General features: G+C 39.0%; 1 protein-coding gene across 1 annotated transcript; it reads right to left on the reverse strand.

The window, feature by feature from the left end:
- Positions 1-14,400: 14,400 nt before the first annotated feature.
- SOST (sclerostin) lies at positions 14,401-20,077 on the reverse strand. The gene is made up of 2 exons (XM_074265496.1): positions 19,822-20,077; positions 14,401-16,461 (listed from the first exon to the last, which is right to left on the reverse strand). Exons 1-2 carry the CDS (start codon positions 20,039-20,041, stop codon positions 16,037-16,039), a joined length of 645 nt encoding a protein of 214 aa, XP_074121597.1. The 5' UTR covers positions 20,042-20,077; the 3' UTR covers positions 14,401-16,036.
- Positions 20,078-20,298: the final 221 nt, after the last annotated feature.

Here is a 20,298-nt window from a genome sequence, read left to right on the forward strand (position 1 = left end):
TAGTGCTCTATCCCCTTTGCCATTTAGCTGCTCCTTTAAGTGATTTTTCTTACATGCTGTTTTGACCAAAGTATTTTTAAAGTTCCAATGTGTACCTATGTCCTTTAGAATAAAATATAAATTTCTGTTTAGCTTTTAAAATCCCTTTCAATCTGACCCAAACCTACCTTTTTAGCCTTATTATCTATTACTTCTCCTTCCCATACTCTATGATCCAAACAAAATGCTGTTCCTAATGTCTGCAATATAACTCCTCCTTTATGCCTCAAAGACTCACATTTCCTTTGAGATGCAGCTCAGCCTCCATTTCCTACATGAAACCTTTATTGATCCTCTGGCTACTAGTGGCCTCTCTCCCCAGACTTTTTTGTATTTATTTGTATATACACTTGTTTAACTTTACTGAATATAGGTGACCAAATGGCAATTCTGATATGAACATATCCTGTCTTAGAAACAATTTTGAGTTGAAGATGTCCAGAGATCCCAAGTCCTAGATCTGGGATTGGAAGGGACTTTAAAGGTCATCTAGTACTAATTCTCTAATTTTATAGATGAGGAAACTGAAGTCCATCAGAAGCAAGATTTCTCTTTGTATCACACTGCTTTTGGGTCCCTTGATGAGAACTGAGAGTAGTTGTAGAGGGGGTTTCTGGATAAGAAAAGATGGCCACCAACATGAGAACTCACTCTCTCCAATTGCCAGATGACTTGGATCTTGCCAGAAGATGAAGAAAGCATTTGCACATTGCATAGCAAAAGCACATTTTAGTGCTGGCTGAGCAGTCATAGAAACTATCATGTCTATATGTTTAAATAGCAGCCTCCTAGAAGAATGTGATACTAGTTATATCATTTCTAAGGCTTCTTAAGGTTTTCTGTGAGTACACATTTGTGAGACTTTTGTGTTTGGGGAATTTCTATATTATTTCTTATCTAATGTATATGCTGAGTATCTATCTATTTCTCCCCACCAACAGTTTTGGGGAGACCCATGACCCCAGGCTCTCACATGTTTAGGCATCTCTTAGACTCTAAAAATTATTGAGAACCACTCTTCCAAAGATCTTTTGTCTCTGGCTTATGTCTATCAATATTTACTGTAATTAGAAATTAAAACATCTTCATATTATTATTAAAGTAGTTTTGCTCTAAAACAACTCTCTAAAAGGTCTTGGCGACTCCCCTCAAGCATCTGCAGATCACATTTTGAGAATTGCTACCTTAAAAACAATTCAAATAATAAGGTTTACATAAGAAGGAACCAAGAAATATAAGGAAAAAATCTTAGTTTATCTCAATAGAGAGGTCAGCTAGGTGACGCTAGGGGCAACTAGATGGTGCAATGGATAAAACTTCCAGTCGAGGATCAGGAAAACTGAGTTCAAACCCAGCATCAGATATTTATTAGCTGAATGACCCTATTTACCTCAGTTTCCTCAATTGTAAAATGAGCTGAAGAAGGAAATGGCCAACCATTCCAATATCTTTCTCAAGAAAATCCCAAATGGAGTCATGAAGAGTTAGAAAAGACTGAAATAATTCAACAACAAAAGAGGCTATAAGATAATTGTATAAATATGTATGCATATATTGGATTTAGCATATAATTTTATCATGTTTACCCATATATTGGATTACTTTTCATCTAGGGGAGGGGATAGGGGAAAAGGGGGGAAATTGGAATACAAAGATTTTGTAAGGGTTAATGTTGAAAAATTATCCATGCCATTTGGTTTGAAAATAAAAAGCTGTAATAAAAAAATAAAAACAAAACAAACAAAAAAAACAAGCAAAAGAGGCTATTATCTTCCAGCATATAATTTGGTCCAGCATATAATCCAATGGAAAGATCCCGTTAGTGGAATATGAGAGGTGTTAGCCTATGCCCTTAGATCCAGTAGGAGTTGTGATTGTTACATTTAACAGAAATGTTAGTTGTCGTTGTTATATTACTTACCTTGATAAAATAAAAGCTTCTTGAGGGCAAGGGTGACTTTGTTTTTGTTTCTTAACATCTCTTACCATCTACCTAGCACAGAAACTTGTATATCATAGGTACTTTAATAATGGAATAGAATAAGCATTTATATAGTGCCTACTATGTACAGAGACACTATGCTAAGTGTATTACAAACATTATTTCATTGATCCTTACAACAATCCTGAGAGGTAAGTGTTTTTATTATCCTCATTTTATAGTTGAGGAAAGTGAGGTGGATAGAGGTGGAGGCTTGCTCAGGATATACAACTAAGAAGTATCTGAGGTAGGATTTGAATTCAAATCTTTCTGGCTCCAGATCCAGCCCTCTATCCACTGCATCATCAGCTACCTCTAATAATAAATGTTTGCTCAATTGAATTCTGACCCAGGATCAGTACTTTATGCCTTATTGCTTTCTCCATGTACAGAACCAGATCCCCAAGGAAGTGGTCAATGAAAGCACATTAGGAATGAGGATTAGATCTGCATACACCCATTTTATATTTCCAGTTTGACAAGATGGATTGGATAAAGCAGAATTCCAATTACCCAGAAGGCTCCCGGCTCAGACTTTTTAATAAAGATGTTGATTACTCAGGAAATTACTCCATTTATTAGCTTCCAGACCTTAAATGACGATGGTCTGCTCTTGGAAGAAATTCTAATCGAACACCTCCATGTTTATGGCTTACTGTGGTCCCACATTTCTAGACTTTTCCTTACTTCTGACTGTAGCTTACTTCAAGACATAATTCAGGTTTCATCACCAATAACCAGGTTTATCTTCATTCCTCCAATAATCAACACTGACTTGCCCTTACATTATTATATCATTATTCTCTATATATTTTGCATTTGCCTATGTGTCCTCACTAAAATGCAATCTCCTTGAGGGCTGGGATATTTCTCTGACTTTGTATCTCCAGGGTCTGACACAATACCTTGCACAAAATAAACGATGGATTGTTTGAACTTAATTTTATTGAGCTGAATTGAATTAAATTCCTAGACCAAAAGAAAATAAAGGACAGGAAGACATATAAATATTTGTGAATTTGAGAGACATTTTAAAGGCCAACTTTTTAAATAGTTCTTTTTTTTATATTCATGATAAATAATCATTTAATTTCCCTGTACTTTGCTGTGTGACTCTCTACAGGGGCAATCTGATCTTTAGGACTGGAGGGGGGAAGGCTCACACCTGGGAATGCAGAGAACCAGATTGTTCTTATTAATAGCTCTGAACTTTAACTGTCAAAATCCAAATGAATTGCTTCTTCATCTGATGTAGAGGGCCCATTGGTGGGTTGGGCTAATACTTCAGGTCTATCACCTATTTTCTTCAGAAAGAGTTTCCTGACATCTGGGTTATATGATGGATTTGCTATACCAGAGTTAGATTCTAGGGAATCTATAAATGGTGTCAAGACATTGTCCTAACTATCACCCAAGCAACCCCTTCCAGTCCTGAGCATCTGGAAGTTGCAAAGGCTTCCCCTCAGGCAAGGACATGAAAGGAAATTTACAGAGAATTATCAGAGGCCTCTGAGGCTCCATAAACTACTGAATTTCTATATGGCACCTTCTTGAACAAAAATCCTTTCAACTTTCTGGAGTTACCCATTTAGTTAAAAAAGCAATGATGCTGCAATTAGTCTAACAATTCTGGAAAATAATTTAAAATGATGCTTTTAAAAAGTGAATAAAATATCCATACCTCGTAAACCAGAAATTCCACTGCAGGCCATATGGATGTGTAACATTGCATCTTAGATTGGCTAGATGTGCTGGCTAGTTTTGCTGAGCAAATTTCTTTATTTCTTTTTTATTCTTTGTTAGAAGGAATAACTCATGTACCGGGTAGGATAGGAGAGAAAGAAGCATATATTCAAGAATGGAGGAAATATCTGTTATAATATTATATTCTGTACCAGGCCTGAGGCCAATCCAATACTTCAGGTTTGGGAATAACATAAAAATAAATAACATTTATGTAGCACTTACTGGGTACAGAGCACTGTAATAAAAGTTTTACTATTATTTCATTTGGTCCTTAAAACAGTCCTGGAAGATAAGTAGTATTATTATCTTAATTTTACATATGAGGAACCTAAAGTAAACAAAGGGTCTATGGTTGGATTTGATTAGTTTTCCTGTGTCCAGGAATGCAACAAATTATTTGTACATCATAAAATGTAATAACAACAACTTTATAATAAGATCTAAAAGGATATAACTGCTAATTCAGATAAAACACTATTGTTCTTGATTATGGATCAAAAAGATATCCCTGATGGGCAATGGGAATTCTGTTAAATTTCAGAACTTTAAAAAAAATTCCTATTCCTCTGAACTAAAAAAAGAATGGGAATTAAAAAAAGTCCTATTCCTCTGGACCCATCTTCATGAGTTCAAATCCAGTCTCAGAAAACTATAAATTGTGTGGCACTAGGCAAGTCATTTAACTCTGTTTGCCTTAATTCATCATCTATAAAATGGACTAGAGAAGAAAATGACAAACCACTCCAACAATTTTTGCCAAAAAGTGGTTATGAAGAGTTGGTCATGATCGAAGTGGCTCAAGAACAATAACAATAACAATACTCCTTTGGACTGCCTAAGTCCCAAGGACAGCTTCCTTGCAGCCTTAAAAGAAAACAACTAAAGTCTATGTAAAGAAATTTGTGCCTTTTCCAATCCTCCATTAGATTTTCCACCAAAATAGTTCTGGCTTCAGAAAAAAAGCTTACCAGAGGCACCATTAAGGAAGAAGTTTAATTTAGATAACAAAAATATAAAAACAAAACAGTTCTTTAAAAGGTACTGGTAATAATAAAGGATCTGGTATAAAGTGGCAGCAATGAACAGAATTAGCACTAGGAACATCAGGGTCATAGTAGCAGTCCTGATATCTCAAAATCCCATCATGGGTCAGGAGCATCTATAGTGAGTTAGGTAAGAGGACATTAGCATCTTTATTGCAATTTGTCCCAGGGTCTAAGTTGATGCAGAAACTTATGCCGTATAACCTCCCACTAAGTAATTCCTTGGATCACCAGCCAAAGCCTCTCCCTTCATCCCTCTCTATTGGATGATTAGGGGATGATATCAACTTTCCCCCCTTTAGAGTCCTTTGTTAAGGGATTGTTCCCCTCTTTTGCAGGGGCTAGATAAAGACTATTCTTTACTTTCATCTGAATACTCAGGATAACCACCAGATTTGCTAAAGCAGGACTTCTTAAACTTTTTCCACTTGTGATCCCTTTCCACCAGAGAATTTTTTTCATGATTTCAGGTATATAAGTATAAAAAAATTAAAATATAAAATAAAAAACACTTACTGATAAGCATAATTTTGTGATGCTCACATTCAGTTATGTGACCCACATTTCAAAAGCTTTGAAGGATCTCCTTTTTTTGAGGTGAATTCCCCTTTCCCATAATTAGGTACAAACACTTTCACCTTGCCCATATGTCATTTAAAAAGCAAATTATCATTTTCCAATTGATAAGTGAAAATGCTCCAAATCACTAGTAATTAAATTTACTAGAAATTAAAATTAGAGCATTCATGAGATTCTACCTCACACCTATCAGAGTAGCAAAGATGACAAAAAGGGAAAGTGATAAATCTTATGGGATTATGGGAAAACAGGCACATTAGTATACTATTTGTGAATCTTTGAAGAGGTACAACCATTACAGAAAGCAAGTGGGAAGCATATACAAAGTCAGCACAACACCTATTGACCCAGATATAACATTGCTAAGTCTATATCCAAAAGAGACAAAGGGAAGAGAAAAGTTTTTTTGCATGCAAAAATATGTATAACAACACATTTTTCAGGTGATGAAAAAAAAGGAAATGAAGACTATGTTCAACAATTGGCTAAGCAGTAGTATATGAATATAATACACTACTATTGTGATATAAGAAAGGAAAATAAATGATTCCCAGACAATATGGAAAGTCTGCTATGAACTGATGCAGAGGAAAATGAGCAGAGCCAAGAAAGTAATTTATACTCTAAGATCAATATTTTAAAACTGGACAATTTTGAAGACTTCCTAAACTGATGAAGAATAAAATGAGCCGAATCAGGGCAATTTGTATCATAGCAAAACCACTGAAGAAACAAAAAAACTTTGAACAATGTAAGAACTATGATTTATACAACAATCATTTATGATTCCAGAGGACCCATGATAAAACATTACAGAGATATGGACAGATTTCAAATAGCAGAATAAGTCTATTCTTCTTTACACACACACACACACACACACACACACACACACACACACACATCACACTACACACTACACACTACACCCATTTTTATATAAATACTGATATAGTAGTTATATAATAACAAAAAGTACATGATATACATATTGCATATGCCACATGTATACACACATAATAATTAATGTGTTGTGAGAGACACACATAGAGAGAGACACGAGAAACAGAGGGGAGAGAGATGAGAGAGAGAGAGAAGAGGAGATGAGAGAAAGAGAGAGTGAGAGGAGAGAGAGTATGAGATAGAGAGAGAAGGAGAGAGATGAGAGAGTAGAGAGTATGTGTATGTGCTGAGTCAGTTAGTCACACAGTAGATAGAGTACAGAATCTAAAATCAAGAAGATTCATTTTCCTGAGTTCAAATCTGACTAGACACTTACTAGACACAAATCATTTACTTCTGTTTGCTTCATGTTCCTCAACTAGAAATTAGCAAACCAGTATCTTAGCCAAGAAAACTTCAAATGGCATCACAAAAAGTCAGACACAATTAAAAATGAGGTTATAGCCTAAATCAACATCACCTGAAGCAAGGACTCTGAAATGGAGGGAAAAGGTCATTAAAATTAATTTACCAGTCTGAGAAAGGTAGATAACTAAGACAGATCATACTATACCTGTATTTCAAAAACATTGCTTAACGAAGTCAGTGAATAAGTCTGTATTAGTTATTGGAGTTTGATCTCGAACTTGCCATTACATAGCATCACATCCCTTATAACCAGATCCAGTCCTCAATCTCTATTATTCTCATGAGGACATCACCATGATTATTAATTTTAGTAGAAAATAGATAATGTCTTTGAGAGACTTTAGTTTATCTTCATAGCAACTGTATGTAGTAAGAGGTACTATTTAAATTCTTCCATTTATCCTGACCATAAATAGTCTTGTTTTCCCCTTTCTGCCCCTCTTCCCCCCCTCCCCCCCCCCCCCCCGACCCAGACTGCTCATCCAGACCCATGGTCATTACCCAGGAATCAATATAAATGAAAATCTTATCTATGCCATCCCTTAGGGCTCTCTCACATGCTATCTATCAGCTCATAATTCAAGTACATTGGAAGGACTTGCCAGGACCACTCCTTTCAATCCCATCCTTTAGGGTATCCCCCATTATTCATTAATGGTTGCTAAAGTTCATTTGTATATATTTCTCTCATGGCAGAGAGAGCCATCAGTAAAACATGTAAAAGGGCATTATTCAAGCCCCAAAACATGAATTTAAAGGGATTAGAGGAGGAGGCAAAGCACTGGGACTGGGATTTGAGATCTTAAATTTTGTAGAGAGAGTCTCAAGCTATTCATGAAGATGACTAATACCCAAGGGAGAGGAAGAGAATAATCTTGAGAATACCATTTCTTTTTTAAAACTGTTTAAATTTTTTTGAGTAATACATTTTAAAAATCAATCTATCCCTCCAAATACCCACTCCCATTAAGGAATTAAAAATTTTTTTTAAAAATCCCTTGATATATCTCTACATAGTTCAGTAAGACAAATTTTCAAATTGGCGATGTACAAAAATGTATGTCTCTTTATGCATTTTAAGTGTATCACCTCTCTTTGAAGGAATGAGGGATTTTTTTCATCTTCATTCTTTTGGATTCATGCTTTATCATATTATTGATCAAAGGGTCAATACGCTTTCAAAGTTATTTTCTCTATAATGTTAGTATTACTGCATAATTCATTCTCCTAGTTTTAAATCAATTTTCTCTTCATCAATTCATAAACATCTTCCCAGTTTACTCTAAAATTACTCATTTCACAATTTCATTATATTAATACTTATGTTTTCTTTTTAATAATAGTTTTTTTTTAGTTTTTAAAAATGCATGCAAAGATGCATTCACCTTTGTAAAATCTGTGTTACAAATTTTTATCCCTATCTCTTCACCTCACTCCTTCTTCTAGTATTTCCACATTTAACATGCTGTGCAAGAAAAATCAGATTAAAAGGGGAAAAATGATAGAGAAACACGCGAATGAACAACAATAGCAGAAGGTGAAAATACTATGCTGTGATCCACATTCAGTCTCCATATTCCTCTCTCTGTATTTGGATGGCTCTTTCCATCACAAGTCTATTGGAATTGCCTTGAGTCACTTCATTGTTGAAAAAAGCCAAGTCTATCACAGTTGATCATCACATAAATTTATTATTGCTATGTACAATGTTCTCTTGGTTCTACACATGTCACTAAACATCAGTTTATATCTTTCCAGGATTTTCTGAATAGAACAATAATTTTCTATTACATTCATATACCATAATTTATTCATCCATTCCCCAAATGAAAGGTTTCCAATTCCTTGCCACTACAAAAAGGATTGTTATAAACATTTTTGCACATGTGGGTCCTTTCCCCTTTTTTACAATCTCTTTGGAATATAGACTCAGTTGGAATATAGACTCAGTAGAGACACTGCTGTATTAAAGAGTATATACAGTTGTATAGCCCTTTGAGCATAGTTCCAAATTGCTCTCCAGAATGGTTAGATTAGTTCGCATTCCACCAACAATGCATCAGTGTCCCAGTTTTCCCACATCCCCTCCAACATTCATCATTATTTGTTCCTGTCATCTTAGCCAATCTGAAAGGTATGCATTGGTACCTCAGAGTTGTCTTAATTTGTATTTCTCTAATCCGTAATGATTTAGAACATTTTTATATGACTAGAAATTGTTTTAATTTCTTTATCTGAAAATTGTCTATTTCTATCTTTTGACCATTTATTAGTTGTGTAATGGCTTGCATATAGCCATGCTTTCTTTAGCTATTCCCCAGTAAAGGAATAGATCTTTATACTTCCAAAAGAAAACTGTTTCAGAAAGGAGGTAGTGGTCAACAATGTCAACTAATGTTCTTTGATTTTAAAAAATATTTATTGAAGGATTTACTTTGAAGTTTACAAAGCACTGTACACATTTTATTTCATTTGAACGTTATAACAATCCCATGACATAAAGTATTATTATTATTACAGATGAGTAAGCTAAAACTGAGAAAGATTGGGTGACTTGCTCAGCTTGTAAAAGATGGAAGAGTCAGGGAGAGGAGATATAAATGTAACCTGTTTAACTCATGTCTTTTAGTACTCTTGCTCCTTCTCTTGCTGTCCCCTATCATATAATCAGCTGCAGAAAGAACATTTTTAGTGCTCTAAATAACTATTGATCAAAGAAATGCAAATTTATCCTCTGAGGTACTTCTACACACCTCTGAGAATGGCTAAGATGACAGGAAAAGATATCAAACTGTGCATAATCTTTGATCTAGTAGTGTCTCTATTGGACCTGTATCCCAAAGAAATCACAAAAAAAGGGAAAAGGACCTATGTGTGCAAAAAAGTTTGCAATAGCCCTTTTTATAGTGGCAAGAAACTGGAAATTGAGTGTCTGCCCATCAGTTGGAAAATGGTTATATAAGTTATGGTATATGGATGTTTTGGAATATTGTTGAGCAATAAGACATGATCAGCAGGATGGTTTCAGAAAGGCCTTGAGAGACTTTCATGAGATGCTAAGAGAAGTGAGTAGAAGCAAAAGAACATTGTACATAGCAACAAGAAGATTATGTGATGATCAGTTCTGATGGACGTGACTCTTTTCAACAATGAGGTGGATAGAGCACCAGCCTTGAAGTCAGGAGGATCTGAGTTCAAATCTGGTCTCAGACACTTAACACACTAGCTGTGTGACCCTGGGCAAGTCACTTAACCCCAACTGCCTAAGCCAAAAAAAAAAAAATGAGGTGCTTCAGACCAATTCCAATCAATTCCAATAGATTTGTGAGAGAGCCATCTGCATCCAGAGAGAGAACTGTGGGAAAGAAAGAAAGAAAGAAAGAAAGAAAGAAAGAAAGAAAGAAAGAAAGAAAGAAAGAAAGAAAGAAAGAGAAAGAAAGAAAGAAAGAAAGAAAGAAAGAAAAGAAAGAAAGAAAGAAAGAAAGAAGAAAGAAGCATAAGAAAGAAGAAAGAAAGAAAGAAAAGAAAGAAAGAAAGAAAGAAAGAAAGAGAAGAAAGAAAGAATTGAGAAGAAAAGAAAGAAAGAAAGAAAGAAAGAAAGAAAGGAGGAAGGGAAAGGAAAGAAAGAAAAGAAGGAAGGAAAGGAGGAAGGAAGGAAGGAAGGAAGAAGGAGGAAGGAAGAAAGGAAGGGAGAGAGAGAGAGAGAAAGAGGGAGGGGAAGAAAGGAAGGAAGGGAGGGGAGGGGAAGGGAGGAAGGAAAGGAAGGAAGGGAGGAGGGAGGGAAAAACTCAGGAAAGGAGGAGAGGAAGGAAAGGAAGGAAGGAAAGGAGGAAGGAAGAAAGGAAGGGAGAGAGAGAGAAAGAGGGAGGGAAGAAGGAAGGGAAGGGAGGGAGGGAGGAGGAGGAGGAGGGAGAAGGAAGGAAGGGGAGGGAGGGAAAAAACTCATATGGGACAAAAATATTTTAACAGCACTTGTTTGTTATAGCAAAGAACATGAAAGAAAGGGAAAGGTCCCATGAATTGAAGAATGGTTAAATAAATTATGGAATACAAATGTAATGGATTGTTATTGCACTAAAGGAAATTGTGAAAGAGACAGATTCATGAGAAGCATAAGATTATATTCTGGTATAGAATGACATGAAGAATACCAGGAAAATAATTCATATGACGAAAACTATATTATAAAGGAAAACAACTGTGAAAGACTTAAACTTTGATCAATTGCAACAAGCAACTATGACCAGAGAAGACTGAAGATGAAACATACTTGCCACTTCTTGACAGAAAAGTGGCGAACTAGAGGCAGCTGATGTCAAAGCCTATAGAATTCTTAGCCCAGAGGCAGAAAGACCTGAATTTAAGTCCTTCCTCAGATACTCTGAGCAAGTCACTTAACATTTGCCTCAGTTTCCTCAGTTGTAAAAATGGGGGTTGTGAGGATCAAATGAGATAAAGTTTGTAAAAGTGTTTAGTATAGTGTTTGCACACAGTAGATGCTATATACTTATTCCTTCCCAAAATAAGATATTCATTCTCATATGACTTGCTGCAAAAATACTTGCAGCAAATTTTTCTGATAAAGATCTGATATCCAGGAAACAGAGAATTGATTCAAATATATAAGTACCAGAGCCACTCCCCCTGGCCAATGCATGTATTTGCTTTGCCTGATTATAGTTATTTGATGTAGGGGAAGACTAATTTTTGGAAAAGTAAAAACAATTTTGGCATGTGGGAAATAGTGACACAAAAAAAACAAAACAGCATGTTAATAAAACATCTTTTAAAAATATACTGAAGGGGCAACTAGATAACATAGTGGATAGAGCACAAACCTGGAAGTCAGAAGAACCTGAGTTCAAATTCAGCTTCAGACATTTAGCACTTATTAGATGTGTGACCCTAGGCAAGTCACTTAATCTCAATTGCCTCACCAAAAAAATACAAATACATATATATATATATGTGTGTGTGTGTGTGTGTGTATTTGTATATACACACATATATACCTATGAATACACACATACACAGAAAATAGTTCAAAAGGGAGACAATCAGGACAGGATATTTAGAACTTCTGGGCTAAATTTAACAGATGCTTAAAAAAAACCACCAGGTTTCAAGTCCAACTCTGATACATGTTGGCTTTATGACCCTCACCAGCTCATTTGGCCAGTTAGTGTTTTAAGTAACAGCTCTTTAAGAGGGCAAGTTGCTAAAAAGCTTCTGTACAAACAATACTAATGCAAACAAGATTAGAAGGGAAGTAACAAATTGGGAAAATATTTTTAAAAGGAAAGGTTCTGACAAAGGTCTCATTTCCAAAATATATAGAGAACTGACCCTAATTTATAGGAAACCAAACCATTCTCCAATTGATAAATGGTCAAGGGATATGAACAGACAATTCTCAGATGATGAAATTGAAACTATTTCCACTCATATGAAAGTGTTCTAAATCACTACTGATCAGAGAAATGCAAATTAAGACAACTCTGAGATACCACTACACACCTGTCAGATTGGCTAAGATGACAGAAAAAAATAATGATGAATGTTGGAGGGGCTGTGGGAAAACTGGGACACTGATACATTGTTGGTGGAGTTGTGAAAGAATCCAGCCATTCTGGAGAGCAATTTGGAACTATGCCCAAAAAGTTATCAAACTGTGCATACCCTTTGAGCCAGCATTGCTGTTATTGGGATTATATCCCAAAGAAATACTAAAGTGTGGAAAGGGACCTGTATGTGCCAAAATGTTTGTGGCAGCTCTTTTTGTTGTAGCTAGAAATTGGAAGTTGAATGGATGTCCATCAATTGGAGAATGGTTGGGTAAATTATGGTATATGAAGGTTATGGAATATTATTGCTCTGTAAGAAATGACCAGCAGGAGGAATACAGAGAGGCTTGGAGAGACTTAAATCAACTGTTGCTGAATGAAATGAGCAGAACCAGAAGATCACTATACACTTCAACAACACTACTGCATGAGGATGTATTCTGATGGAAGTGGATTATCTTCAACATAAAGAAGATCCAACTCACTTCCAGTTGATCAATGATGGACAGAAATAACTATACCCAGAGAAGGAACACTGGGAAGCAAATGTAAATTGTTAGCACTACTGTCTATCTACCCAGGTTACTTATACCTTCGGAAGCTAATACTTAATGTGCAACAAGAAAATGGTATTTACACACATATATTGTATCTAGGTTATATTGTAACACATGTAAAATGTATGGGATTACCTGCCATCGGGGGGAGGGAGTGGAGGGAGGGAGGGGATAATTTGGAAAAATGAATAAAAAAAAAGAGGGCAAGTTGCAAGAAGGTGCTGATCATATTGGTAGAAGGAGTATATCTGAGAGTTCCCTATATCTGTGAAATCCAAGTTTCAATCCCTAACTCCCTATACTTTCATTTACATTGTGGTAATCATTGTATACATTGTTTTTCTGGTTCTGCTAACTTCACTTTTCATCAGTTCATATGTTTTTGTAGGCTTCTATATTCTTCATATTCAATGTTTCTTATAATATAGTTCCTTATATGCTATAAGCTTAGTACCTTTCATGAATTACAATTTCTTTAGCCATTTCCAATCAGTGAAAATTTACTTTGTTTCTAGATCTCTGATACTACAAAAAGTTCTACTATAAATATTTTGATGTATATTAGTCTTTCTTTCTATTGTTGACTTCCATTGGGTAGCCTGACAGTGTGATTTCTATTGGAATCTTGTCCTAATCTTTCTTAATTCTAGTTTCTTTCTTCTATTTATTAGTTCCTATTTATAAGTTGTTTGCATATAGTTGTTTGTAGACTGGCTACATTTTTAGGTTGTGAGCTACTTGAGAACAGGGACTGCCTTTTATTTTTCTTTGTTTCCCAGCACTAAGTTCAATTCCTGACAGTAAGCAAGTAATAAATGTTTATTGGTTGATTGATTGATTGAGTCAAAGTGTGTAAGTCATTTTTGTCACTTTTTTAGTATAATTCCAAATTGCTTTTCAAAATGGTTATGGGGAGATACTCCTGTATTACAAGGTGGGAGAAGAACAAAGACATGGAATTGGGAATGAATATGGCCTGTCTGAGAAATAATACTGATCCGATCTGCTAGAGAGATTTCTGGCTGGGGGTAAAGAAGATAAAGTTACATAGAGAAAATGGGGTTGGCTATCTTGTTGTCAAGTGCCTTGAATGCACAGCTGAAGTTTTCCCTTTAGGCAAAGAGGAATTATTGGAGGCATCTAACAGGGAGCTAATAAGATGAAAGGGATGCCTTTGAAAGATTAATCTAGCATCAGAGGATAGGATAGATTGGGTAGGGAGAAAAACTGGACTTAGACCACTTAGAAGACTTCTATAGTAAAGCAGGCTGGAGGCTATGAGGCCCTGGACTGGTCTGAGATTAGGGAAAATAGGAAGGTTAGAGGTGGATAAAGGGAAACATTTCAAAGCAAGAACTAGCAAAACTTGATGACTGAATTGTTTCAGGTGATGGAGGAGTGAAGGTGACTTTAAGGTGTCAAGCTTAGGTGACAATAAAAAGGGTAGTTATCATTGACAAGATTTGTGTGACTTAAAAAAAAAAAGAAACATCCTTTCTTTAATAATCATTTGTTTTTATTAACAATACATTTGGAATCCTGAAAGACAAGACTGTTATTTCATAAAGCAATATTAATTTTTTTCTCTATGAGAAAAATACTTTTGCATAAATAACTTAAACAAGAAAATAAATATGTAACTTATTCTCTTAAAAACAATTACTTTCATTCCTGCGTCAGGGTCCCACCTGGAGGGACTACAAATGCAAGCTACCAGACCTGCAGGCTTTCACATTGAATACACTTAAAAACACATACATATATACAAACACACACACACACACACACACACACACACACACACACACACACACACCCCAAACCATTTTTAAAACTATACAGAAAGAAAATTTTGGAAATGTTTTGTCAAAAGATTTTTGGACTATAGTTATTTCATTTTGTGGTTTTTCAGCATATGTACAGCAGTTGCATTTTTTTTTTTGTTTTGTTTTCCAATAATAATCTTTTAATGAAAGGAGCATCAACACATGTATGCATGGTGTTAAGCTATTTTCAGGATATGAGTGTGCCAGTGAATACATGTGCATGGACCAGGCCTTTCAAATGGTTCATCTTTTACTTTGAACCAACACAGATCTCTGCTAAGAAGGCTGTGGGCACAGACTCCAGGTAGAGGGGCAGAGTAGGGAAAGGGCTTGGGAGGATAGCGAAGATACAAGAGAACTTTGCAGAAATTACCATAAAAAAGAAAGTGTTAGGTCATTATAGAACTGTTCTTTGGGGAAAGAGCGCCACAGATTTCTCCAGCTGGGGCTTATTTCTGGGCTTACTCCAAAAAACCTAATATTTTGTTCCTCCCCTTCCCTGCTCTTAGTGTTGGGAGTTAGCTTATCTCCTTGCCATGACAATTCAGTGGTGGCTAAAAATGAAAGTTCACAAGCTTTGCAAGCCATATTGTCCTGGAATGGGAAGATTTGCTTAAAGCTGAACTGGAAAGCAGGCTGTGAAAGAGACCTCTCCACCCTCTGGGAACATTAGTGAACTTATTAGGTTTTGGAAGAAGGGGGAGATGATCTCATAGCTCAGATTCTTAAAGTTGGCTATATCTTACATGGCTAGCCTTTCCTATTTAAAGATGGAGTTTTCCTTTTTGACAACCTGATATTGCACCAAAGAGGCCTTCGAATGGAATTGGGTCCAGGAGCCCAAGGGGGATTAATCTCAGGTCACTTTCTTCTCTAATCAGTGAATCATAAATAATACTGAAGGTTGCAAAGCTCCGTCCTTACTATACCCTTTCCAGCGTTCCAAAGCGCTCTCTTTTAATTCTTGGGGTATGAGTAGGTTGGCAGAAGGGATGGGATGGTGAGGAGGGTCTCCCCTCCACATTCCTAGGGTAGTGCTGATGGGGCTGGGGGTGTCTTGGAGGCCCGCACTCCCCTTCCCCTCCACGTGGCTGCTCCCCGCTGCTCGCTCCCCTCCCAAGTGTCCAGTGGCCTGTCTACCTGTCCACCTCAGCCTCTGCGACAGAAGGTTCTGGCTTCGGGATTTGGGGAGACAGACCGCGCCTAGCCCGGGCTTCAGGCAAGAAAAAAAAACAAAACAAAGGAACAAAGCCCCGACGCCGTTGGAGGGCGGCTTCGGCTCCGGCACGGTTGGGAGGGTGTAAGGAGCCGGGGCAAGGTGTAGGGCGCCCTAGTAGGCATTCTCCAGCTCGGGCTGTTTGGCCTTGCCGCTCCGGATCCGGGACAGCCGGGGCTTCTTGTTCTTGGGGGGCCGAGCGGCCTCCTTGCCGAAGTCCTTGAGCTCGGACTGGTTGTGGAACCGGGTGTAGCGCTTGCACTTGCAGGAGAGCACGACGCGGACCTTGTGAGTCCGAGGCTCCTCGCCCCCCGGGCACAGCAGCTGGATGCGCTGCGTGCGGTAGCGGTCCGGGATGCAGCGGTAGTCCGCCGCGCTCTGACGCCACAGCCATTTGCGCCCGATGGCGTTGGGCTGCAGGTGCGCGGGCCCGCACTGGCCCGAGCACACCAGCTCGGTGACCGGCTTGGCGCTGCGGCAGGGCCCGTCGGTGATGTAGCGGGTGAAATGCAGCTCCCGGCAGCTGTAATCCGAGGCGTCTGCGGGGACAAGGGGAAGGAGAGCGCTAGCGACAGGCGGGAAGAGCGGGAGCTGGCTGGAGGCTCCCTGCCCTCTCCACTGACCGCTGCGCGCAGCAAGCTCTGCCCTCCCACCGGCCTCTCCCCCTCCCACCAACCTAGGAGCCCCTTTCCTCAAGCCTATCGTTCAAGTCACATCATTTCCTTTTGGTCAAAGGGTGCCCTGCACTTTGACCTGAGGAGGCTGTAGGGCTGTCAGGGACCCCTGAGTTATTGACTAACTGGACTGTCCCCGAAAACGTCTCCAAAAAGTCCCACTTTGGGTCATTCAATCCTGCCTCAGACAGCTTTCGGGGCTCACCAAGCTCCTCCTGCCTGATTCTAGCCTGCTCCCCAATTCCTCTCCCAGATGCCCAGAGGATTTAAGTTGACAATGACTCCTGTCAATCAGAGAAGGGATACAAAAGGATTATCAAGGACAGAATTCTGTCACTGGTTGTACAGCAGATGCGGGAACCATTTCTCTGGGAAAAGAGGGGACTTCTAATGTTAACTGCGGTGTGTTATGAGCATCCTCTCCTCCCCCCACCGCAGCTAAGGCTTAAAGGTGCCAAATGCCTCCATTCCTCTACACATCAAGGCCGAGAGAACCCGGCCTTGTTTATTCTGTCCTAAAAGTCTCACAGGAAACTAAAACAGAGAAAGGAAATCATTATGGACATAGGAGCAACTGTACATAGGAGCCTGTACAGGGAAGCAAAGCAGGATACAAAGATTGATGGCTGAGAGTGGGAACCGGAAGTAGGAGACAGAAACGGGGCTCTAGGAATAACCTGAGCTCTGTAGATGAGCTTGGTAGGGAAACAGAGCAGAGCTGTTTATTCCCCAGAGAGAACATTCAGGTTTCAAGTCCCAGGGTTGAAGAAGAAGGCACTTCATTCTTTCCAGGTATAGGCATCTGGGTTGCATAGTGGACAAATATGCCTCAGACACTTCCTACCTGACAAGTAACCTCTCTCTCTCTCCAAGGTATTAATAGTAACTGTCTCATTGCAAGGCTCAAAACAGGGAAAATACTCTGAAAATCATAAGCTAAAACCAGGAAAGGGAGCTGAGCTTGACTAAAAACCTGTCAGCAAATGATATGGTGGAGTCAGGGTTCAAACCTCTTCTTGGAAGCTTATTGCCTGTGTGACTTTAAGCAAGTCTCTGGGCCTCAGTTTCCTTATCTGTAAAATGACAGGGTTAGGCTTGTGAGGTCCTTCCAGCTCTGTATTCATGCTCTTTAGGTCTGTAATAATAAGAGGCTTATTTAAAAATGGGGTGTCTGAGTCCCAGAGAAGACTGGGAATGTGATGCTTTCTCTGTGGGATGGCCAAACCTCTTGCCTTTGGGTTGAGCTCTGAACTCTTTCAAACAAAGATCAGCTGAACTGACTGCTGAGAGAGAGGGGGGGAGGGTTGAAAAATGATCCCCAGGATTGAAAGCAAAAGGGGATGAGAAAGTCTTCCCCCAAGATTATGCCAGAAACCCAAAAGCTTCAAGCCAGAGAGAGGACCTATGGGCAGCAGTGTTAGCTTTAGCCCCTAAGTGCTTTTATTTGGTTTCCCTCACCAGGTTGTACTCCTAGTTAAGAGCTGGGGTTGCAGAGTGTGGGGGTGGCCTGTTTTTCCTAGGGAAAGAGACTTCTAGAGCTAAGAATAGTGCAGTCCACTTTAGGTACTTCCTCCTCTGCAGAGAAGGAGATGGTATTTTGAGTGGTAGGATTCTCCGGGCAAGCATGTTTACTCATGTAAACCCAGAGACTCCTCTTCCACCAGACTTTAGACTTGCAGAATCTGTAAAATGGGAATATAGACATCTGTAGCACTGACCTCACAGGGGTTTGATGAAGTACAAAAGGGATTTTGTAAGTACACTAAAAAATGGCAGCTATGGTCATTTCCAAAAGGCCTTTTTGGAGTTTGGACTACATTGGGCAGAATTCAGGAATCATCTCCTGCCCCACTTAATTCCTAAACGCTGCATCCTCAGGATCTAGAACTATTTTCCTGTTCATGTTTTCCTTCTGCCCAGGGAAGTTGAGATCCAGGACTATCCCACCATGTGGGCTCCCCTTTCTTGGAGACCTCCGAATATGGCTAGATGGATCACCTTCTCCCACACAAGCATGGAAGAGAAATCCCTTGCAATTCCTTCTCTTCCACTGAGATGGTTTGTCTGTGGCTGATCTCATAGGGCCTTACAGCCCCAGTCTTTCTGGTTTTTCACTTGCTAACCTGACAATCTCTCAGATAAGATTTCCTTCTGACTTTGTAGCCCTAGATTAAGTTTGAGGATTTGTTAAATGGACCACAAGTCAACATGCCCCATGCTTACTATAATTGCTACTAAAACATCTTCATGCTGTGGGTGGGAGGGAGGAAGAGAAGCCATAGAAGCCAGGAATCATGGGAAAAAACCCTTAAGTGCAAAGGATTACTTTTCTGATCTTGCTAAGGCAAAATCTGAAATTCTCACAGTACTGGATAGAACCAGACTCTTCCCCCATGTTTCCCTCCCCTATTATCAGTTCACTGAGGTAGATTTTTAAGGTAGAATTTTTCTTTCTACCCTGCCTGTAAAGAATTGTTCTTGTGTTGGGGTTTTGCTTTTTGGTTTGTTTGTTTTGTCCTGATCCTTATACTCCACTGGTTTCCTTCTCTGCTTCTCAGAAACTGAGCCTCTGGCTTCTGTACTTTGCTCAGAGTTACAAGGTATAATAAAAAAATACTCTAAATTTGGAATCAGAAAACCTGCTATTTACTCCTTGTGTAACCATGGGCAAGTTAATTCACATCTGTGGTCCATAGTTTCCTCATATATAAAATGGACTGGGTGGTCTCTGAAATTCCTCCCAGCTCTAAAGTTCCAATCACCATTTATATTCCTTTTACTCCATCTTCACCAGCAACCAATAATTACAGCTGTGAAGCACATCTGTCACAGTTGCTGTGTCCTGGGGCGACAACACTTTTTGCCCTACCTCATACTGTGGTGGCCAAATCCTGATGCTGCAGGTAGCTTCCTTGCCAGCTCCCCTGGAGCATTTAGTGGGTCTAAAAGAGAGGGTTGTCTCCTCCATTCTTTAAAAGTTCTATAAAGAAGGAAATTTGACAACTTTCCCAGCTACCAGACCACCCAGGAGTGGTGGGATGGAGAACTATGGCACTACTGTCTTGGTTAGGCAGTTAGACATCCCCTAGTGATGGGAAGAACGGTTTCCCCAATATCATTAATGGTTCTGAAGCCCTGCTGAATATAACAACATCTAGACATAGGGGCCCTCATATAGGATAACCCTCTCCCCCTTTCTGTTTTGGGTCATTGTACTTTGAATACCTTTGGGCTCCAAGGGGTGATGTGGGTATCTCCCTCCATTCTCCGCCCGGTTCATCGTCTTGTTATTGCTGTTCGACAGATCAGGTGGAGGCTCGGGGTGCTCACTGAGCTCAGGGATGATTTCCGTAGCATCATTCTTGAACGCCTGCCACCCTTGCACAGAGTGGAAAGCAACTTGGACCAGTGGGCACAGCAGGCAAAGGACCAGTGGAAACTTCATGGTGCCAGTTAGGGTGGGGGCAACCAAACCTTTCAGCACTCACGGCTCCAGTCCCTCTCTCAGCACTTTCTCCTTTTTTAAATCCCCCCTTGCTGCTTTGCCAGCCAATGGGGACACAGACAGAGAAGGGCCAGCCCCACATTTCACTTGGGGGAGGGGTGGTAGGAAACTGAGAGGGAAGGCAAAAGGGTGTGTTCAGAGCCAACCCACCCCATCACTTTTCTCCCCATGCTATCCAAACTTCCAAATAGCTCTTC

Source organism: Sminthopsis crassicaudata, chromosome 4, assembly GCF_048593235.1.
Source record: "Sminthopsis crassicaudata isolate SCR6 chromosome 4, ASM4859323v1, whole genome shotgun sequence".
NCBI classification, from domain to species: domain Eukaryota; kingdom Metazoa; phylum Chordata; class Mammalia; order Dasyuromorphia; family Dasyuridae; genus Sminthopsis; species Sminthopsis crassicaudata.

Coding starts and splice junctions, on each gene's coding strand:
- SOST (XM_074265496.1), bottom strand. CDS start 20,041: ATGAAGTTTCCACTGGTCCTTTGCCTGCTGTGCCCACTGGTCCAAGTT. Junction 16,462..19,821: donor TCACCCCTTGGAGCCCAAAG/GTATTCAAAGTA, acceptor TTGTCCCCGCAG/ACGCCTCGGATTACAGCTGC.